General features: G+C 65.0%; 2 protein-coding genes across 2 annotated transcripts; both read left to right on the plus strand.

The window, feature by feature from the left end:
* Positions 1-992: 992 nt before the first annotated feature.
* NIPSNAP1 (nipsnap homolog 1) lies at positions 993-3837 on the plus strand. The gene is made up of 10 exons (XM_086474275.1): positions 993-1075; positions 1830-1957; positions 2101-2146; positions 2440-2534; positions 2722-2792; positions 2922-3062; positions 3230-3261; positions 3377-3471; positions 3578-3661; positions 3773-3837. Exons 1-10 carry the CDS (start codon positions 993-995, stop codon positions 3835-3837), a joined length of 840 nt encoding a protein of 279 aa, XP_086330401.1.
* Positions 3838-4789: 952 nt separating this feature from the next.
* THOC5 (THO complex subunit 5) lies at positions 4790-20551 on the plus strand. Its single transcript, XM_086474484.1, has 20 exons — positions 4790-4817; positions 6355-6454; positions 7106-7249; positions 7899-8012; positions 8686-8783; positions 9380-9526; positions 12465-12579; positions 13084-13216; positions 14231-14308; positions 14674-14714; positions 15585-15684; positions 16162-16270; positions 17712-17813; positions 18107-18203; positions 18566-18680; positions 19209-19312; positions 19399-19486; positions 19628-19743; positions 19914-20104; positions 20352-20551. The coding sequence occupies exons 2-20, from the start codon at positions 6359-6361 to the stop codon at positions 20413-20415; spliced, it is 2052 nt and encodes a 683-aa protein (XP_086330610.1). The 5' UTR covers positions 4790-4817; positions 6355-6358; the 3' UTR covers positions 20416-20551.
* Positions 20552-20989: the final 438 nt, after the last annotated feature.

Raw genomic sequence — 20989 nt, forward strand, 5'->3', positions numbered from 1 at the left:
CTGAGGCAGGGGATATGGGGGGGCAGGTTCTGGGGTGATTGTGAGGCAGGTCTGTGGGGTGGGAGGGGTTAGCGGGCAGGCTGAGAGGGTTTTGGGGCAGGAGGGGCAATGGGGTGGCAGGGGCTATGGGGCAGGCTGGGGGGGGCAATGCGGCTGGAGGGGATTATGGGGCAGATTGGGGGGGCTGTGGGTCAGGAGGGTCTATTTGGCAGGCAGAGGAGTCTACGGGGCAGGAGGGGTTATGGGGCAGCCGGGGCGGGGGTCTATGAGGCAGGCTGAGGGGGTCTATGGGGGAGGGGGGCTGTGGGGGGAAGCCGTGGGGCAGGACGGATCAGGGGGCACCCCGTGCCCTCACCGCGGGTGCCCCCACCCCAGGAGGGGGCCCCGGCCCGGGACGGGCCCTGCGGGACTGAGGACACCCGGGGGGCGCCACGGGGACCCCCCGTGGGCGCCGCTGCTGCCGCCGCCGCAGGTGGGTCCCGGCCCCGGCCCCCCCCCTCCAGCCCGGGGCGCCCCAGGCCCCGCCCACCCTGACCCCGCCCCACCCTGACCCCGCCTCCCCTTAGGGAGGAGCCCGCGGGAGCTCCGCCCACCTGGAGCAGATCCCAACCGGCAGCTGCCCCCTCTGGCCGGCAGGGGGCCGGATGCAGCAGAGCATGACACCGCGGCCAATCAGACACTGCTCTCTCCAACTGGCTCTTCTGATTGGCTGCTGGCGTCCGATGGCGCCCTGCCCTCTCCGGACACCGCCTCCTCGCCGGCAGCCAATGAGGCCTCGCCTTGTCCGCGGGCGGGGTCGAGTGGGCGTGGCTCAGGGCGAGAAGGTGTGGCCGGCCGCGGGGCGCACCGGCCAATCAGAATCACCCTTCTCCAGGCCAGCTTCTAAGAGAAGGGTGTGGCGTCACGCCCCCCGGAGGGCGTGGTCGGCCGGAGGAGGCGGGGTTTCCTTAACCCCACCCCCTCCGCTAGGCCCCGCCCCGCTGCGGGGGAAGATGGCGGCGGCGCGGGCAGGCGGCAGCGCGGTCCTGCGGCGGCTGCGGCGGGCGGGCGGCGGCGGGGCCCCCGGCGGAGCGCGGTGAGCGGGGACAGCCCGGGCCTTCCCGGCCTCGGCCACCTCCGGCCCCACCCCCGCCGGCCCCAATTCCCCACCAGGCCCCGCTTCCCCTCCTCGTACCCCGCTTTCCCCGGGTCCCCTCCGGGCGGGCGGGCCGGCCCTGGCGCGGCGCCGGGCGGGCGGGGCGGGGGCCCCCGCTGTTAATGCCTCACCGGGGGCAAAGGTCCGGCCGGCAGCGCGGCCACGGGGCGGGGGAGGGGCCCCGCCCACCCCCCCGCCCACCCCCTGCCGTGCCTCCTTGGGGAGGGCCCCGCCGCCCCCCCCACCGGGGCTGGGCCGGTGCCATGGGGCAGCGGGGCTGCCCCACCGCGGAAGGGGTCGCCGCCGGCCGCAGCGACTCCTGGGACTGACTGGGGGAGGGGAATCCCTTGGGGGGCTGCCCGCCTCAGCTCCGGTCGACACCCTCCCCCCAGCCCCCCGCCGCAGTCTGGGACGGGGGGGGGGGCTGTGCCTTTGTCCCCCGTGTCCCCTACAAAAACGGGCCAGGCAGTGCCGTGCCTCGGCTCCCCCCAAGAGGGACTGAGTGAAGCCTAGCGAAGCCCCCCCAAAAGGGATGGTGCTCCCCAGGAGCCGGAGGATGAGCCAGGAAGGCAGGACCGGCAGAACGGCCTTCGGTTCCCGTTTCACCCTCCGGCCGGTCGTTCCGGGTGTTTCCACCAGCAAGGGGGTGTCGGCAGGTGCTCCCCCCGCTCCCCGCTGACCCGCTGTCTCGCAGGGGGTACTCGAGGGACGCCGAGGGCAGCTGGTTCCGCTCCCTCTTTGTGCACAAGGTGGACCCCCGCAAGGATGCCCATTCCAACCTCCTCTCCAAGAAGGAGACCAGCAACCTCTACAAGATCCAGTGTGAGTGGCCCCGCTGGGAGGAGGGGGCTGGGGGTGAGCGCAGGTGGGGTGCACCCCACTGTGCTGGCCCCTCCTCACCCATGGGCCACCCCCCCAAGGGTCTCAGCTCTCGCCCTGGCAGCCCCTCTCTCCTCTCCCTGCAGTTCACAACGTGAAGCCGGAGTGCCTGGACGCCTACAATAGCCTGACGTGAGCCCTGCCGCACATCTGGGGGGCTTCTGGGGGTCCTGGTGGGGTGTTAGGGTGCTGCTCTGGAGGGAAGGGGGTGGGAGGGCTCATGAAGAGCTCCTCGAGACCCTGGGTGGGTCCGTGTCCCTGCTCCTTGCCTCAGTTTCCCTCCCTGTGAAATGGGTGCATGCCCTCAGGGCAGACCCTTCCGTGCCCGGCTGCCTTGGACCAGGCTGGGAGGGCAAATGGGGCTATCGGGAGCGGTTTTGGGGTGTCTGGCCCCCACCCAGCTGCCTCCCCCTGTGCCCCTGCAGAGAGGAGGTGCTGCCCAAGCTCCACTCGGACGCCGACTACCCCTGCGACCTGGTGGGGAACTGGAACACGTGGTACGGCGAGCAGGACCAGGCAGGTGAGGGCAGGCAGGCAGCGCCTCCCGGTGCCTCCACCGCCCCAGGGGCCGAGCATGGGGGCAAAGACCTCGGCTTGTGCCGGGGGCCGACTGTCATGCAAGCGGGAGAGGGGTGGGAGCTGCCGGGGGCGGGGGGGGCTTTTGGAGCACTGCCCACCCCTTCCACAGCCCCGTGCTGTCCTTCCAGTGCACCTCTGGCGCTTCTCGGGTGGGTACCCGGCTCTCATGGACTGTATGAACAAGCTCAAGCAGAATAAGGTACCGCCGGGATCGGGGCGAGCTGCCTGAGCTCTGCGCCTCGCCTCTGCCTGCGCCCACCCCACCCCCCCCCCCCGCCCGGGTCGTGCTCGCCCCCACCCCGAAACCGCTGGCTGGGGCTGTCCCCAGGAGTACCTGGACTTCCGCAAGGAGAGGAGTCGGATGCTGCTGTCCCGCAGGAACCAGCTGCTCCTGGAGTTCAGCTTCTGGAACGAGCCCTTGCCACGCCAGGGACCCAACATCTACGAGCTGAGGACCTACAAGCTGAAGGTGAGCGGCCTTCGGATCGATATACCCCCGGGGTGGGGGTCCTGCCTGGTGTTTGGGGAGGGGGGGGGCAGCCCCCCAAATTCCTTCCTCCTTGGTGCAGCGGCTCCAAGCAGGGGGAGCAGGCAGGATGAGGCCACTCACTGGGGTTTCTCCTTCTCTGTTTCCAGCCAGGGACCATGATTGAATGGGGCAACAACTGGTAAGCGACTGTGTTCCCAGCACGGAGGGAGCCAAGGTGGCCAAAGGACCCCCTGGAGCAGGGGGGGGGGCCCTCGGGCGACTCCCCCCGCCGTGTTTCTCCCACTGCGTGTCAGGGCTCGGGCCATCAAGTACCGGCAGGAGAACCAGGAGGCGGTCGGTGGGTTCTTCTCCCAGATCGGGGAGCTCTACGTCGTGCACCACCTCTGGGGTAAGCAGGCTCCCCTCCTCCGCCCGTGTCACCCCCCTGGGGACCCCCACCGTGGGGGGCTGGGTGTGGGGGGGCTCTGGGTGCCAGCCCCGTCCCCTCCCCGCAGCCTACAAGGACCTGCAGTCCCGGGAGGAGACGAGGAATGCGGCCTGGAGGAAGAGGGGCTGGGACGAGAACGTGTACTACACGGGTGAGTGGGACCCCCTGCCCGTGGTGGGGGGACCCCCTGCCCGTCGTGGGGACTCCCTGCCTGTGGTGGGGGGACCCCTGCCCTCACCTCTCTCTTTGCTTCCTTTTCCAGTCCCGCTGATCCGGACTATGGAGTCACGGATAATGATTCCTCTGAAGATCTCACCCCTGCAGTGAGCGGGGGGTCTGCGCTGGAGCGTCTGCCTGTACCCGGGGGGGCTCGCTCCCTGCCTGCACCCCAGCCCTGCTGGGGAAGGGCTGGGGGTCCCCGCTCCCTCCCCAGCTCCTGGCTCTCCTCCCCTATTTTGGGGTGCTGTATGGGGAATGAGAGCGGGGAGGGGGTCTGTGGCTGGGGAGGGGAAGGGCAGGAGACCCCTGTCCTGCAGCAAGTCCCCGAGTGTGGCAGGGGACGGTGCTGCCTGGGGGGGCTGCAGCGGTGGTGGGGGGCTTCTTAATTACTCCTGATGGGTCCAGTGGGTGCCTTTCCCGCCGGGAGCCTGCCCGGCTGCGGGACATCACCAATTAAATATTTAATATGCCAACGCCTGGCCCTCTGTGGGGGGGGGCAGTGGGTGCTGGGGGTGCTCAGCCCCCCCCCTAGCATGGGGTGCAGGCTCCCGACCTCATCTCCCCCCGTGAGGAAACCCTGCCCCATGCCATGGGTGCCCTCTGCACCAAAAGCCCCCTCACCCCTAACACGCTGAGACCCCCCACCCCAAGCCCCTGGGTGCTCCCAGTGCTGTTGGGGACCCCATACTGGGGACCCTGTGCCATGCTTCCCCCCCCCCTCCTCGCCAAGCCCATGGATACCCCCGGTGCCACTGGGGACCCCCCAGCCCTGCGGGTGCCCCCACCGCGGAGGGACCCGCTCCCCAGGGCTGCCCGCTGCCCCCCAGCCGGGGTTTGTCAATGGGGGCGCTGGCCACGCCCCTTTGCCGAGGCCACGCCCCTTTGCCGAGGCCACGCCCCTTTGCCGAGGCCACGCCCCTTTGCCGAGGCCACGCCCCTTTGCCGAGGCCACGCCCTGGTCGCGCGTGGCTCGCGGGCCTCCGGGGGGCGTGTCCGCCAGGGGGCGCCTTTGAGCGGCTGCCGCTCTGCGCCGCGCTCGGCCGCTCCGCCTGGCGTCATTTCCGGGCGGCGCCGAGGCGAGCGGCGCGGTGAGTGAGGGGCGCCGCCGGCCCGGGGGGGGGGAAACCGACCCGGGATGGGGGGCGACGGGGCTGAGGTGGGGGGATATCCCCGGGCCCGGTGTGCTGGGGACCTGGAGGGGCTCCGGGGGAGCGGAGGCCGCGGGCCCGCTGTGCTGGGGCCTGGGGGGGCTCCGGGGGAGCGGAGGCCGCGGGCTCGGTGTGCTGGGGCCTGGGGAGGCTCCGGGGGAGCGGAGGCCGCGGGCCCGGTGTGCTGGGGCCTGGGGGGGCTCCGGGGGAGCGGAGGCCGCGGGCTCGGTGTGCTGGGACCTGGGGAGGCTCCGGGGGAGCGGAGGCCGCGGGCCCGGTGTGCTGGGGCCTGGGGGGGCTCCGGGGGAGCGGAGGCCGCGGGCTCGGTGTGCTGGGACCTGGGGAGGCTCCGGGGGAGCGGAGGCCGCGGGCCCGGTGTGCTGGGGCCTGGGGAGGCTCCGGGGGAGCGGAGGCCGCGGGCCCGGTGTGCTGGGGCCTGGGGAGGCTCCGGGGGAGCGGAGGCCGCGGGCTCGGTGTGCTGGGGCCTGGGGAGGCTCCGGGGGAGCGGAGGCCGCGGGCCCGGTGTGCTGGGGCCTGGGGGGGCTCCGGGGGAGCAGAGGCCGCGGGCTCGGTGTGCTGGGGCCTGGGGAGGCTTCAGGGGAGCGGAGGCCGCGGGCCCGGTGTGCTGGGGGCCTGGGGGGGCTCCGGGGGAGCGGAGGCCGCGGGCCCGATGTGCTGGGGCCTGGGGGGGCTCCGGGGGAGCGGAGGCCGCGGGCCCGGTGTGCTGGGGGCCTGGGGAGGCTCCGGGGGAGCGGAGGCCGCGGGCCCGGTGTGCTGGGGGCCTGGGGAGGCTCCGGGGGAGCGGAGGCCGCGGGCCCGATGTGCTGGGGCCTGGGGGGGTTCCGGGGGAGCGGAGGCCGCGGGCCCGGTGTGCTGGGGCCTGGGGGGGCTCCGGGGGAGCGGAGGCCGCGGGCTCGGTGTGCTGGGGGCCTGGCGGGGCTCCGGGGGAGCGGAGGCCGCGGGCTCGGTGTGCTGGGGGCCTGGGGAGGCTCCGGGGGAGCGGAGGCCGCGGGCCCGATGTGCTGGGGCCTGGGGGGGCTCCGGGGGAGCGGAGGCCGCGGGCCCGGTGTGCTGGGGGCCTGGGGGGGCTCCGGGGGAGCGGAGGCCGCGGGCCCGATGTGCTGGGGCCTGGGGGGGCTCCGGGGGAGCGGAGGCCGCGGGCCCGGTGTGCTGGGGCCTGGGGGGGTTCCGGGGGAGCGGAGGCCGCGGGCCCGGTGTGCTGGGGGCCTGGGGGGGTTCCGGGGGAGCGGAGGCCGCGGGCCCGGTGTGCTGGGGGTCCATGGTGGGGGTGAAAGCTGGAATGGGAGAAGCTGGTGGGAAGAAGGGCTGGGACTGGGTGGGTGGGGTGGAGGCGCAGGGGCTCCCTGGGCTGGGAGGCTGTGGAGTCCAAGCAGGCTGGCAGGAGGGAGGCCGGGATAGTCCCCATCCCGGGCAGCTTTGGCCCTCCACGGACAATGGCTTTGTCCTTGACTGGCAGCACCATGTCATCGGACTCCAGCAAGAAGAGGAAACCCAAAGTGATCCGCACAGATGGGGGCCCACAGGAGGGCAAGCGGGGCAAAGCCGATGCTGACCAGGTAGGGCCCCTGGCTGCTGTGGCGGGGTGCTTGTGTCCTGCCTTACAGAGGGCTGATCTCGTACCCGTACCCGCTCTTTGCTGGCCTTATTCTCCCCTCTGGGAAGTTGTGAGAGCGTTCCCCCAGAGCCGAGCCTGCTCCTGCTGCCTCTGAAACTCCCCACTCCGAATTTCTGAACCTGTTTCCATCTCCTTCAGGAAACAGCACTCAAGAAGTCAGATGCTTCTCTGCAGACAGAGGCAGAGCGAGCACAAGGATAAAGGTCCCACGGGCGTTTGCAGCTTGCCTTAAAACACTCCCACGAGCAGCAGAGTAACCCAGGTTCAGCCAAAGTGGAGAGTAGCGTTGAAGTAGTAGTTACCTCTCTCAGTTTATTCTCTGTAGTAATTTGGATATAGCTGGTGCAGGACAGGCACCAGTTTAAATTTCAATAACTATATAAGACACAGCCTGGACTTCCCAGATGCTTTAGTGCCTGGTGGTATTTGTGTCCAGGATCCTTAACTGAGTCCTCTCCCATGCCTAAAGTCTCCTTGGGAGTGGGATGAATGGACAGAGCCGGGAATTGAGACCCAACAGTTTGTTTCCCAGCTCTCCCTTCCAGAGAAGGTGGAAGGAACGAGCTGTAGAAGGTGCTTTCTGCCTTTGCAGGATGTTCGGTACTACAGCGAGGAGTGCGAGGTGGATCTCCGTGACCCTATCAAAGACTATGAGCTCTACAGAGAGACTTGCCAGGAGCTTCAGAGGCTGATGGCAGAAATCCAGGAGCTGAAGAGTAGAGGCATCAAGGACAACGTAAGGAGAAGCCTTGGTGCTTGATTTAATGTGTTCTGGTCTGATGTTTTTCCTTAATCTGAGAGCAACGGGGGTAGAAGCAGCGCTGTCTTCTGGGGAGTATCAGGAAAATGGAACATCCTCCCTTAAATAAAGGGAAACATGATTTAGCCGAGGCATCGGTCCTGGCTGAGCAGCCATGGTGCAGACCGAGCTCTGCCAAAGCGTGTCTGGGCTCCTGGGTCGTACTGGTGGGTCAGGGGCTCCTGGGGGAGGCACTGAGCCCCTCCCGGCTGCAGCGGGAGCGGCCGGGTTCTCGCCATCCCGTGGAGGTCTGGCAGGCTCAGCCGTGGTAGGGGAGGCTTGTGCCGCAGCCGCCCACCCTGCCCTCTGCACGGCGGGGTGGGCGCTTCAGGCTCAACCGCCTCTGGTCCTTCTGCCGAGAAAAATCCTTGGAGTGAGCCTGGAACCACCCCCCAGGTCGTTTCCAGGGGTGAGGTGCGAGTCTGGCCACGGGAGGCTCCCAAGGGAGCCCTGGTGACATTGACCGTGGCTCCTTGGCAAAGTCCAGAGCCCCTCTGGGACAGGACTTGCAGGAAGCCCCTGCAGCGAAGGGGCTTTGGGGTCCAGTTGCGTCTCTGGCTTCAAACGCCTCCCTCCTGCCTCTCAGGCCTCGGAGATAGACGAGCGGCGGGTTCAGAGCTGTGTCCACTTCATGACCCTGAAGAAGCTCAACCGACTGGCTCATATTCGGCTGAAGAAAGGGAGAGACCAAACCCACGAGGTACAGTGGGGCTGGGGGGCGACAAATACGGGTGGGGGTTTAGTGGGGTCAGAGACGGTGCCATTATGGCCTGTGGGGGTGTGTGGGAGGAGTTAAACACCGGCCAGGTCGTGGGTTTGGAGTTGGAGGTTTGTCAGGAGACTCGGCTGCGGTGAAGTGGCGGCTGCGACGATGACAAGTGATGAAGGAGTGGTGGCTGCTTCTCTCTCAGATGTAGCAGGGAGTCGGAGCACTCTTGGCTCGAGAGTCTGGTGTGCTGCAGGCCTGAGAGATGTGTCAGCAGTTGGCTCCGAAGCTTCTCACCCGGCCGTCTCGGAGAGCTATTCACAGCTCGTGAACGATGCTTGTTTTCATTGTACCAGTGGGGAAACTGAGGCACGGGGATGGGAGGGGATTTGGCCCACGTGCCCCAGCAGCTTCTGCCTTGTGCCGTGCCTTGTCCCCAAAACATGCTGCCTCCAGAGCAGAAGAGGTTTCACGTGATGAACATTTGCTTTCCCAGCCCTTGAAAGTGTCTTTTTAACCCTCAAAAATGGTTGCACGCCCTAAAACCTGCCATCCCTCGCTGATAGCGTGACGGGGGGGGGGTGTTGGTGACTCTCTTGCGGGCTGTGTTTGCTGGGAGGAAGGTAACAGAGCTTCATCCCCTGCTCTGGCTGCGTCTGTGTTTCAGGCAAAGCAGAAGGTCGACGCGTATCACCTCCAGCTCCAGAACTTGCTCTATGAGGTGATGCACCTGCAGAAAGAGATCACCAAATGTCTGGAGTTCAAGTGAGTTTGGCTGGGGAGGAGAGGGAGCGACGGTGTGTCTGAGATGGGGTGGAGGCCTCCAACATTTGGGATCTCTTGCCACGTTTCCTGAGCCCGCCGCAGGAGGAGATTGGGTGCTTCAGGTGCCACCACGCAGGAGAGACGGAGTCTCCCAGAGTTCTTGTGCTGGGACACGGGGAAAGCATGGGAGGGAAGAGGGCATCTGTTGTGATGGGTGGGGAGACAACAGGTAAATGTCAAAGACGTGGCCACGCTGGTCTCTTCAAGGACTCTGGCCTCCGTGTACTGGGATTTTTCTTCCAAAAGCCAAGCCATCTGTGCTGGGCAGCACTCTGAGCTGCTGCCAGGAGGGCTGCATTTAGGCTGATGCCTCAAACAGTGCTTTGGTTAACTGAGGGGAGGGGGAAGGTGTCTCCAGGAGAGGAGGGATCCTGTTCAGACCTTTCTCTCCTCTGCTGCGGTTCAGCTTGCTCGTACGGTGGCGAGGCCGGGGCACGGGGTGTTGGCATCGACCGCTCTCCCCTGAGGCGCGGCTGAGTTCAGCCGTGCTGCAGCATTTCCCACCCTTCCCGAGTCTGATCCATCTGTCCTTGCAGGTCAAAACACGAGGAGATCGAACTGGTGAGCCTGGAGGAGTTTTACAAAGAAGCCCCCCCCGAAATCAGCCGGCCTGCCGTCACCCTGTCGGAGCCCCACCAGCAGACCCTGGCTCGCCTGGACTGGGAGCTGGAGCAGCGCAAGAGGTGGGTCAGCGGCGTCTCTGGACGGCGTCAGCCCGTCCGGCGCTGAGCACGGGGCTCTTGGTGGACCCCCAGCTGCTGGGGGAAGCAACTGGGTGGTAAAGGTTTTAACGCCCTCTTGAAGTGGTCAGCGTGGAACAAGGGACAGATTTATTGTGCGACTGAGCCCTTGGCACGGAGATTCACTCTCTGTGCGGAGCTGGGGTTCTTGTTTCATAGCTCAGGGAGGTTTCTCTCAACTGCCTGATGGAGGAGAGCCCTGGGGACCTTGGGGAGCAGAGCAACCTCCAAACCAGCGCGAGAGAAGCCCCGAGCCAGCCCCAGCTGCTGCGCAGGAGGGGCTGCCCGGCTGGGACCGCGCCTTGTGCTCTGGGTGATGACACCAAAGGCATCTTGGGTCTCCTGATCGACCCACAAGTGTCCTCTCGCTGAGGCAGCAAACGTCAGTGCTGGCTCTTGGGGATCAAGAGCAGAAAACGAACTTTATAGCTTGATGTTTCCCCAGAGTCTGCTGGGAGGCTCTTGCAGCAGGGCACGGGGACGCCGCCCACCCTAGGGGTGAGCCCGAAGGGCGGGTGGTGACACGCCGCCCTCCAGAGCCCGCTTCCGCCCGATGTGCTGGGCAGGGCGAAGCGACCCCTCTTCTGCCTGCCGCGCCGTTGGGGCGAGGAGCAAAATGCAGCCAGCCCCGTGCTGCTGCCGGGCCTGCCTGTGCTCCTGCCGCGCTGGGGAGCTGCTGCCTGCGCCGTGCCAGCTGAGCTGCGACCGGCGCTGCCGCCCTGGTGGCCACCTTGTGGGGGCAGGCTCTGCCCCCCCCTGCCCCCCCCCCCGAGGTCCCTCGGTGGGCCCAGGAGGCTCGGCTGCTCGGGTGGCTGCTGCCCCACGCGGGGAGCGAGCGTGACGCGGCGTTGCCGTGCTTGGCCAACAGCCAGCGGCTCCGTCAGCCAGGAGCGGCCGAGACCGGCCTTCCGGAAAGATTGGGCCGAGCCTGTCGGTGGGGGCCGAGCCAACGGGGCGGCTCGGCAGAGCAGGGGAGCGGGAGACGCTGCGGGCGGGTGCTGGGCGGCTCTGACGCTGCTTCGTCTCTCCCAGGCGTTTCTGTGGCCTGGTGCAAGGCACCCGTTGGCGCTGCGGCCGAGTCAGAGAATCCCAGAGAATCCCAGTCCTGTGGTTTGGGAAGGACCTTTAGGGTCGTCAAATCCAACCGTTAACCCAGCACTGCCAAGTCCACCACTAAACCCTGTCCCTAAGCACCATGTTTGCACGTCTTTTAAATACCCCCGGGGGTTGTGACCCAACCGCTCCCCTGGGCAGCCTGTTCCAGCGCTTGACAACCCTTTACCGATGATATTTTTTCCTATATCCAATCTAACCCTCCCCTGGCACAACTCGAGGCCATTTCCTCTTGTCGTATCGCTTGTTATTTGGGAGAAGAGACCGACCCCACCTCTCTCCAGCCTCCTTTCAGGCAGTTGTGAGGTAACGCCTCCCCTCAGCCTCCTCTTCCCCAGGCTGAACACCCCCCGTTCCCTCAGCTGCTCCTCACAGACCTGTTCTCCAGCCCCTTCACCAGCTTTGTTCCCCTTCTCTGGACACACTCCAGCACCTCCATGTCTTTTTTTTTTGTAGCGAGGGGCCCAAAACCACCCAGCATTCGAGGTGCAGCCTCACCAGTGCCGAAGGCCGGGTCCAGATGGCTCTGCCTGCGGCACACACGGAGGAGCACACGCACCCGGAGGTCTCTTGAGGATTCTCCTTAAAAATAGTTGCTCGTTGCAAACTGTGTAGAGCACAAAGATGAGCTGCACTGAGCCTGACCCTGCACACTGAATTGCTGAGAAGCCTTGCGATTCCCAGTCCTCGCCCCACGGCGTCTAGGGAGCCCCGCTGTTCGCCTCTCGCCACCGTTGTGGCGGGAAATAGCCTCTCCCGCTGCCTCAAGGGCAGATGCTTTGGGCTCTTTCTGATGCTGGTGGGGCTGTTCGTATCCATCCATAGCTGTCCCGTTGTGGAGTACTGGATTTGGCTTGGGCTCCATTCCCAAAGGTGCGGCATTAGAGATCTCTGCTGCTCTCCCAGGCTCAGGGAGCTCGGTAGAGGTGTCTGAAAGCTGGACTTCAAAACTGCATTGTGTAGGAGCCTGTCGGGGTGTGCTTTGACCCAACACAAAGACAGTTTTGCTTGGAAACAGAAGCATTTCGGTCCTGCAATGCCAGGGCTGTGGTTCCCTCTCAGAGGGGGGTTCCTCCGCGCTGCGGGTGCTCCCGTCTGGCAGGGAGCAGGGTCCCGAGAGGGGAGGGTGTGAGCTCCCCAAACCGCTGCTCCCCCTGCTGTGGTGGTGGCTTGTCCCGGGCAGCACAACTCCCTGCCCAGCTTTCCCTGCTCCTGCCGGGCAAGAGGTTGCAATCAGCAGCAATAAGGAGATTTAACGTGTTCTCCCCAAACACAAGGGTATCCGGGCTTGTGGTGAATTGCGTTTTCCTGGATTTCCTACCCAGTTACAGAGGAGCAGTTGCTGCTGTGTTAAACCTCTGCTCTCATGAGTTTTAGCTGAGGAGTTGACGTGACGTGAAGCGACTCTGGTGACAGGGAGGGGAGAGGCCCCTTGAGGAGCCCGGTGGGGTCGGGCAGGGCTCCGTGGCCGTGGCTGCGGGCGGCAGAGGCTGGCGCAGCAGCAGATCTGCTGAGGGAAGGTCCCGTCGCCGTCCCCCCTCGGAGCACGGCACGAGGCTGAGCTTCCGCTCTCTCTCCCTGTTCATTTCCCGGCTCTGATCAGTTCCCTTCTGCTTCCGCTTGCCCTTGGCATTAAGAGCTCTTTGTCACCACGTCTGAGCTCTCCTGGTTCCTGCAGTGATTTTTTTGCCGGGTCAGGAGAGCCGGGGGCCCAGGTGAGCCCCACCAGGCTTTGTAGCTGTGGCAGTAACCGAATTCCCGCCCCTAGGCTGGCAGAGAAGTACAAGGAGTGCCTGACTAGCAAGGAGAAGATCCTGAAGGAGATTGAGGTGAAGAAGGAGTATCTGAGCAGCCTCCAGCCTCGGCTCAACAGCATCATGCAGGTACTTGAGCTCTGCAGGAAGGGGAGAAGGCCTTCAGGGCTGAGCTGAGGTCACGCTCCAAGGGCTGTGTCAGAGAGGTGCAATGCCTGGGCTGATTCTGCTTCCGAGGTACCTTGCTCCCAGTCAGGCCAGGCGGGGGGTTAGGTCTGCCTCGTGCCGAGACTCCTCCGGAGGCTCCTTGTTTATGCGGCAATTCCCGCAGAGCTGCGGATGGAGGAGCTGTTAAATGGGCCTTTCCCTAGAGAGCGACACGCAGTTCCAGCCCCGTGTGATTGCCTTGGGAGGGAAGAACAGGAGAAGGAACTGGGTTATTTTCAGATCCAAAAGTTTTCCGGCGAAGGAGAGCTGCCAGCCCTTCCCTGGGGGCTCGCCGTGCCCGAGGCTGTGTTCAACCCCGCACCGCGGCTTCTGGGCTTGTCTCCAGTCTCACACTTACCAGCTTGGGGGCGTGAGGGCGAGCTATTCTGTTCCCGGTGATGAAGGTTCGCCCTCTTGTTCCCCTAGGCCTCCCTGCCTGTCCAGGAGTATCTCTTCATGCCTTTCGACCAAGCGCACAAGCAGTACGAGACGGCCCGGCACCTCCCGCCGCCTCTCTACGTTCTCTTCGTTCAAGCCAGCGCCTACGGTCAGGCCTGCGGTGAGCACCGAGCGGGAGCGCAGTCCTCGGCGACACTGGGCTCTCACCAGCCGGCGCTGGAGGGCAGTGCTCCCCCCACGGGCCAGATTTCACTCCCAAGTGCTGCTTTGGGGACACTTTGGGAGGTCCTTTACGTCCCGTCTGCTCTGCTGCCAGATTCTGCTGAGCCCAGAGCAGTGGGGTGGCCTCAGGGGCCAGTGCCATGAGGCAGCAGCATTTGAAACCTTGTTTGCTCAGCTCCCTCGCTGGAAGAACTGCTTGGGAAGCTCGCTTCCCATCTCTGGCCCCTATTCCCAAGGTCGGCAGGGACGTCCCTGCAGCCCGTGAGCTGGCTCGGTGCTGACGCGGCCTCCCGAGAGCTGTCGCCCCGTGGGGTGGGTGCTCTGTTGTGGCAGCTGTGGGTGGTGGGGACTCCAGAGCAGGTGGTACCTCTCAGAAGGTACCTTCCCCGCAGTGCACCCGAAAGCCTTCATCCCCTTTGCATTCCGAGAGGCTTTCTGACGCCTTCCTGAGCGGGGAGGGGTTTCCCAGCAGGGCTCAGGGTCCCCCTGGGCTGAAGCGTGGTGTGGGAGCTGCAGTGCTGCCTGCTCTCCCGCCGCTCTTGGGAGCAGGGCAGCAGCGCCTGAGGGGAGCGTGGAAGGACCACATCGTGGCACTTGGCCACGCCAGTCCCTGTTAATGGGCGCTGGTGGCCGTGATGACCCAGCTCCTCGCTCCCTGCTTGTGCCAGCCAGGCACCCAACCCTTTTGCCTCTTGATAAAGGTTTGGCCTTTATGGCTTCCAGGGACAAGCCCTCAAAACGCAGCGTTTTCCCTCCTCTGACCCCGTCCTTCCAGGAGATCCAGCCCTGCTGTGGCCTCATGGAGCCCTCTGGACAACTGCCTCTTCCCACTGACTCTTCATTTGAGCTTCCTCTGCCGCAAGGCAGGAGCTTTCTGGGGCAGGGCTGCTTCTAACTGCCTTTCCCGTACAGAAGTGGGGTTCAAAGCTTAGTTTTTGTGTCTCTTCTGTAGACAAGAAGCTTGTGGTGGCCATCGAAGGGAGCGTAGAGGAAGCCAAAGCCCTATACAAGCCACCTGAGGACTCGCAGGGTGAGTTGGGGGGGTGCTGCCACAGGCAGGCTGCCTGATGGGGTTGGGTAGAGAAGCAAGTGGGTCCCGAAATGGCAAGTGCCTGGTGTCTGTGCTGCTGGCTGAAGGCCCTGGCAGCTCATCCCCTCTGTCCCCAGCTCCTCCTTCCCGAGAGCTGTTCGCAGCCCCTCATCTGTTGGAGCGACCCCTGGTCCTGGGGACGTGTTAACTTTGTGTGTGCATCCTGCAAAGGCCCTGCTGTTGTGGGGCCAGTGATGGCTGGGAGAGCTGTGGCCGTGGAGCAGGGGCTGGTGGTCCTGCTGGCCGTGGGCAGGCTGCTGAGCCCCCGGCGGTGCCCGCTGACACCCACCCCTGTCTTTGCGCAGATGACGAAAGCGATTCGGACGCGGAGGAGGAGCAGACCACGGTAAGGGAGAGCGCTGCCCCCTTCTGCGTCCTCTCCCAACGCTGCATCTTGTGGGCAAACCGCTCCGCCGCCTTACTGGGAGGTGCTGGGGTTGCTGGGGCTGGGAACTGGTCCCTGCCTGTTACAAGTGGGTGTGGATGTGCACTGATAGGGAATCCAGCCGTTTCTTGGGAGGAGGGAGATGCCATTTCCAGTTTCTGTCCTGAATGTGGGAGAGCCAGGGTACAAACCTGCCCAGCTCGTATCCCAGTATCCCACCAGCAGCTCTCCAGCTGGAGCTGCTCCACTTTGTATAAATAGCCTCAGGCTGGGGAGGCTGGCGTCCTTCGGGGAGGGATGTGGGATGCCTGTCAGTCCCTGTTTGGAGCTGAACTCTGCACCCGGGGTCCTTCTCCCTCGAGGCAGTGTTTAGGCCCTACAGGTTGTATCTTCTGGATGCTGGGGAGGGGCCGTAGGCGCTGGCTGCCCCCAGCACGGAGGCCTGAGGAGGTCTGTGCCACCACGTCCCACCACCAGCAGCAGCGCCTGGAGTATCGGGCTGTTGCTGTGGGGAAGGGTAAAGGGAAGGGCCTCAGCTTCTGCCCCTCACCGTGGGGAAGCTCTTGGGGCCACCAGGTCCTGTGGCCCCGTCTTCACAAGGCAGGGGACGCTCCTGGGAGCAAAGGAACGACAGGAACCAGAGAACCAGAGCTGCAGCAAGGCAAGGGATTTCTGCTCCCTTCCCTCCCCAGGGCAGCTCCGTGGCCACTAGCACGGCGGGGTTGGGGAACTAGACTAGAAGGAAAGAGCAGTGCAAGAGGAGGCTGGGGGGCTGGGGGTCGCTGAGGAGCGGGAGGAGAAGGGTCTGACGGCTTGTTTCGCCCTCCCCAGAAGCGGCGCAGGCCCACCCTGGGCGTGCAGCTGGACGACAAGCGCAAGGAGATGCTCAAGCGACACCCCTTGTCCGTCACTGTCGACCTGAAGTGCAAAGGTGAGTGGGGTGGGGTGGCCCTGGGTGGAGAGCGCACGAGGGGGTGTGACAGCAGGTCAGGGAGCAGCCCAGCAGCAGCGTGGCGTCCTCGGGGAGAGCTCGGGGTGCGGAGAGGCTGTCCTGCCCTCAGCCCTGCTGCCCCAGCAGGGGTGAGTGTGGCCTTCCAGGGGGTATCAGCTCTCTTTCCTGGAGCTCCTCTTCCCCCCTACAGGTGGGGAGACCTTGCTCTGAAGCTTCCTCCCTCTAGTGGGGAGCTTTTCTGGTTTGTGGTGGGCTCTTGGGCATGACAGATGCAGCCTGGCAGCGCTGATGGGATGGCCTTGGAGGTTCCAGTGCGTCCATCGGTTGCCAGTTACCACCCACGTTGCCTCTCTGCCCTGTTTGCTGCTGCCCTAGCAGCAGGGCATGCCTGCCCCCCTCTGCAGAGTGCTCTGAGCTGGAGCAGACAGCATTGTCACCCCTTCTCTGTTGGTGCAGATGAGAACGTGCTTCACCTCACCTTCTACTACCTGATGAACCTCAACGTGATGACGGTGAAAGCCAAGGTGACCACTGCCGTTGAGATGACGACCGCCATCAGTGCTGGGTGAGGAGAGCCCCGGGGGGCACTGAGCCCCGAGCTCGTCGGGCAGCGACCCCTCCACTTGCCACGAGCGCCCTGCCCTGGTGTCCTGCCGTGCTCTGTTCAGTGACAGCTGCCTGCTCGTGGCAGGTGCGGTTTTCACCTCGGTCCCTCACCTTGCCTTACCTCGGGCACCTTAAGGGCCTTTGTGCAGAGCTGTGGTTTCAAAGTGCTGCCTTGGCTTGGCCGTTGATGGGTAGAGGAGTCCCCAAAGAGCACAGCTCTGTCTCTGCCTCTGGGGACCACTTTCAAGGTGACCTGCTCCCCTGCCCTGTGGTATCCTTCCCTTTAGCTCCGGGGCCTTGCCAGGAGCCCTGCCAGGCTGCCCCAGCCCAGGCAGCATCCCCCTCCTCTCCCTCTCTCATGACAAGTCAGGGGCAGGGAGGTTGGGAACCTCTTAGGGGAGCGGTGCCAGCCTTGTCAGGAGCTGGGGGAGAACCTCTCCTGCTCGTCCCGCTCGGTCACCCTCCTGCAGCCGAACCGCTTCCCTCCCTGCTGCAGCCTGGCCTGGCAGCTCCCTTCACCTGCTCGCTCTGCAGGTCACCTTGTCTGGAGGGCCCGAGGTGGGCCTGCCTCTCCCTGGGCTCCCCAGAGACTGCTGGAGCCTGATTTGTGCGAGGAACAGCTGAAAAGGCAGCTGGGGGAGCCTGCCCAGGGAGCTGTCAGCAGTTGCAAGCTCTCTGGTGGCTCTCCCCGGGCCAGGAGGAGGTGCCTAAGGAAGAGGGAGGTGGGAGAGACTGGGCTGGGCTTACCTGGAAGCAAGTGTTGCCTCCCAGCCTGTCCCATATGAGGCCTCCCAATCCTCTTGGGGTTCTCTTTTCTTTTTTTTCTTTTTTTTTCTTTTTTTTTTCCCCCCCATAGCTACCCAAACCTCTCTGTGGCAGCAGCTGGGGTCTCTCTGCAGGGCTCCCGTGCAGGGTGCTCCCTCCTTCCCAGCTGCCCTTGGCTGTGTTACCCCAAACCAATGGCTTGAGCCAAATCCTGCAGCCCTTTATGCTTGGTCAGGCTTGCGAGTACGGTCAGACACGAAGAATTTTATTTCATTAAGCAGAATTCCTCTGCTTGAGCTTGTTGGGTGGCAAACAGCCATCAGGCTGTGCCCTGCCTGTGCTGGCGATGTTTCCTTCGTACGCGTCAGCAGGTTTTAAGAGTTAATGCACTGGAGTGAGCAGCTTCCTGGGAAACTGGGGAGCTGGTGCCCTGTGATTTCTGTCTTCTTCGCAGCCAGGGAGGAGACAGATCTCCTTTTGGAGTGGAACTAGGGAAGAGCCATTCTGGTCTTGAGACCCAACTCTTGAAGCTCATAAACCCCTTCCCTGGGCTTGGAGCTCGGAGCCTAATGGCTGACCCAGGGAGATGTGGAGCCCAGGCTGCTGCTGATTAAGCTCTTCCCTCCTCCTGCCAGTGACCTGCTCTCCCCAGATTCTCTCCTCAACTGCCTCTACCCGGGAGACCATGGGAGGAAAACGCCCAACCCAGCCAACCAGTTCCAGTTCGATAAAGTGGGGTGAGTGGAGCGCTGCCCCCCATAGCTGGGGCAGCTTTGCCCAGGTGGCTGGTGCGAGTGCTGTGCTGCTGGCATGGCGTGTCCCTCCCCAGCCTGTCAGGGAGGGCTCGGTGGCCGGGAAGCCGGTGTCCTGCCCGTGGGCATTGGGTGGGCTCACCAAGCACGGCCTGGGGTGCAGGTGAAAGAAGTACCTGCTCCCCCCCTCCAGGCTGGCTCACAGGCTGGGCAGCGAGGGGACGGGGTGGGGGGGAAATGCTCTGGGGTGGTGTCACCCTTCCTTGTTGTCCCCACAGCATCCTGACCTTGAGCGACTACGTGACAGAGCTGGGCCACCCCTACGTGTGGGTGCAGAAGCTGGGCGGCCTGCACTTCCCCAAGGATCAGCCTCAGGCATGTCACATCCCTGCCCCTCTCTCCCCCTGAACGTCGAGCTGGGCTTTGGGGAGGGGTTGGGGACAGTTGTCATGTCCTGTCACCCCAGAGCTCCTGCTGGCACCAGCTGCTCCCAAACCATGGTGCACCCTTGGCTGGGGCAGGCTCAGCGGGGGTGAATCCCTGCAGCGGGGCCACACCAACCGTGTGACCTCCCCTGTGTGACAGTCTGAGCCCTGTTACGGGCGCTGAGCGGTGACCCGAGCGTGTGCCTGCCCCTGGGGCTCGGTGGCGTGGCTCCTGACCCCGTGGGGTCCCCAAGTGGGGGCCCAGAGGCTGGCGTGATGGTGACGCCGCCCCCTCACCCCCCCTGCCCACAGCACACGGTCGCTGCAGACAACTCGCTGAGCGCCAGCCACATGGAGCTGACGGTGAAGCTGCTGCGGACGAGGGTGCAGTCCCGCCTGGCTCTCCACAAGCAGTTCGCGTCGCTCGGTGAGTGCCTGGCTCCCCACCCCGTGCCTGGGGACGAGGGGAAGGCGCAGCAGCAGGGTCCTCTCGCCGAGGAGAGCTGACTGATGTCACCTTCGATGGCGCTACAGGTCTGCAGCGCCGCCCTCCGCCTTCCCGGTGGTTCCCTCTGTCCTCAGGGGTAGCGGGGCTGCGAGGGCTGCCCTCTTTTGCGTGGGGGAGGAAGGCTGTGCCCCCGGCTCTGTGCCCAGCGCCCCTTTGGATCTGGCCATCCCTCCTCTGGGAGCTGATTCGGGCCGTGGTGGGAGGTGAACCGCACGCCCATGGGTGTCGTGTGCCCCTCAGGGAGGCCAGGCGTGCGCTGCCGAGGCGGCAAGCTCCGGCAGGATCGCTGCCGAGGCCTCCTCTGCTCCTCTCTGGGCACCCGATGAAGGGGTTGGAAGGATAACCACGTCCCCAAGTCCCGGTTTTGGAGCATCCCTACCTGCAGGCCAGTGACAGAGCTGCGTCCCCAGCCCTCCCCTGCTCAGATGGCCTTGTCCTTGGTTTCAGAGCACGGCGTCGTGCCAGTCTCCAGCGAGTGCCAGCACCTCTTCCCTACCAAGATCGTCTCGCGCCTGGTGAAGTGGGCTGCCATCCCCTACGAAGATTACGCGGTAGGCACCCAGCACGAGGCCGTACCCCTTCCAGCTCCCGCGCAGCGCCGGCAGCTGCTCACTCCTCCTCTCGCCTCTCCTCGCAGGAGCTGCCCTACACTAAAGACGTGATAGAGGCCGGCTTGGCCGAAGACACTCACCTCTACTACATGGCCCTGATCGAGAGGGGAACAGGTAGGCGCCTTCCCTTCCCCTGGCAGTTGCCAGTTCCCACACTGGATGCCCCCGGGGCAGCTTCTGGGGGTCTTCGTGGGAAATCCCTCCGGTTGGAGGCCCTGTGGGCTCTGGGTGATGGTTTTGCCCTGCCCTGCTCAGCCAAGCTCCAGGCGGCCGTGGTCCTGAACCCCGGTTACTCCACGCTGCCGCCCGTCTTCAGCCTGTGCCTGAACTGGAAAGGAGAGCGAACCAGCAGCAACGACGACAACATTCGGGTAAGCTGGAGTGGTACGAGAGGAGGCTGGAGAGCCCACTGCCTTTTGGAGGGTATTTCCAGCTGTTCTGTGCCCATCCCGGGGCGAGCTGGTGGCCAGGCAGCTCAAGGTGGGCCTGTCAGAGGGCAGAGCAGAGACCCAAGCCTGTCCCCTACGGATTCTTTTCCCAGGCCATGGAGAGCGAGGTCAACGTGGACTACAAGGAGCTGTGGGGGCCCAAACCGGGCTACCAGCTCCTCACCAACCAGCTGCAGCGCCTGTGCATGGTGCTGGATGTCTACCTGGAGACAGAGCCCCACGACCCCAGCGTGGAGGGGCCCAAGGAGTTTCCCCAGGAGAAGATGTGTCTGCGCCTGGTCAGGTGAGAGCCCGGCACCCCAAGGGGAGCCTGGGGCGGTGAGGAGCTGGGGTGGGGCAGGGGGAGGGTGCTGGCAGGGACCCTGATGGCTCTGCTGTCCCCTGGAGCCAGCCTTGGAGCCTCTCTTTTAGCTGCCGGGGGGGATCTGGTACCCACAGCTGGACAGTACCCCAGGACCACCCTTTCTGTGGGGGCTGTGGGCTTCCTGACCCCTGTGGGTCGGCCTCTCACTCATCTTCTCCTCTTCCAGGGGGCCCATGCGCCTGAAACCGTTCAAGTTCAACTACCCTCAGGGCTTCTTCAGCCATCGCTGAGCACCACCAGGGCAGCGCCCTGGGCTGGGCCTCATCCTGCCTGCAGCAGGAGTGTCCCCATCCCTTTTCCGAGGTTTTGTGTTTCATTTGAAGGGTTTGTAGCCCAAGCGATTAAATGCTGAACTGAAGAAAAAAAGCGTGTGGGTGCCCTGTCTGTGGGGAGGGGCTGGGACGGGGGGACCTGTGGGGGCTGCAGCAAGCCCTGTCTCGTGTCTCTGGGCTCGGGCGAGTGTCTTGCTGCTGGCGTGTCCCCTTGCCTGGGGCGCTGCCTGCCTCCTGCCCTTCCTCCCCACTGCAAGGCTTTGGGAACAAGGAACTGAGATGGCTAAAAACTGAAATGGCTAAAAATAGCCCCTTTCCGGAGCCCGCACTGCAGCCCCAGCCTGTCCTTGGCTGCGCTGGCTGCCAGCCAGCCGGCTTGGCACAAACCCTGCGACGAGGGGCGGCTGCGCTGCTTCCCCGGGCTGGCAGGGGGGGAGCAGAGCAGTGTCCTGCGAGAGGCAGGACCTCACGGCACCGTGCGAGGGCTTGGCGGGGGGGAGGAGGGGGAATCCCAGCACCCCAGCTCCCTCCT

Source organism: Leptosomus discolor, chromosome 16 (genome assembly GCF_034619465.1).
Source record: "Leptosomus discolor isolate bLepDis1 chromosome 16, bLepDis1.hap2, whole genome shotgun sequence".
Lineage (NCBI taxonomy): Eukaryota > Metazoa > Chordata > Aves > Leptosomiformes > Leptosomidae > Leptosomus > Leptosomus discolor.

Excerpts from the sequence above, each read along its gene's own strand:
- NIPSNAP1 (XM_086474275.1), top strand. The coding sequence starts at position 993 with ATGGCGGCGGCGCGGGCAGGCGGCAGCGCGGTCCTGCGGCGGCTGCGG. Across the intron at positions 2,147-2,439 it reads GACGCCTACAATAGCCTGAC|AGAGGAGGTGCTGCCCAAGC; the intron begins GTGAGCCCTGCC and ends GTGCCCCTGCAG. Across the intron at positions 3,063-3,229 it reads TGAGGACCTACAAGCTGAAG|CCAGGGACCATGATTGAATG; the intron begins GTGAGCGGCCTT and ends CTCTGTTTCCAG.
- THOC5 (XM_086474484.1), top strand. The coding sequence starts at position 6,359 with ATGTCATCGGACTCCAGCAAGAAGAGGAAACCCAAAGTGATCCGCACA. Across the intron at positions 8,784-9,379 it reads ACCAAATGTCTGGAGTTCAA|GTCAAAACACGAGGAGATCG; the intron begins GTGAGTTTGGCT and ends CTGTCCTTGCAG. Across the intron at positions 19,744-19,913 it reads GCAACGACGACAACATTCGG|GCCATGGAGAGCGAGGTCAA; the intron begins GTAAGCTGGAGT and ends TTCTTTTCCCAG.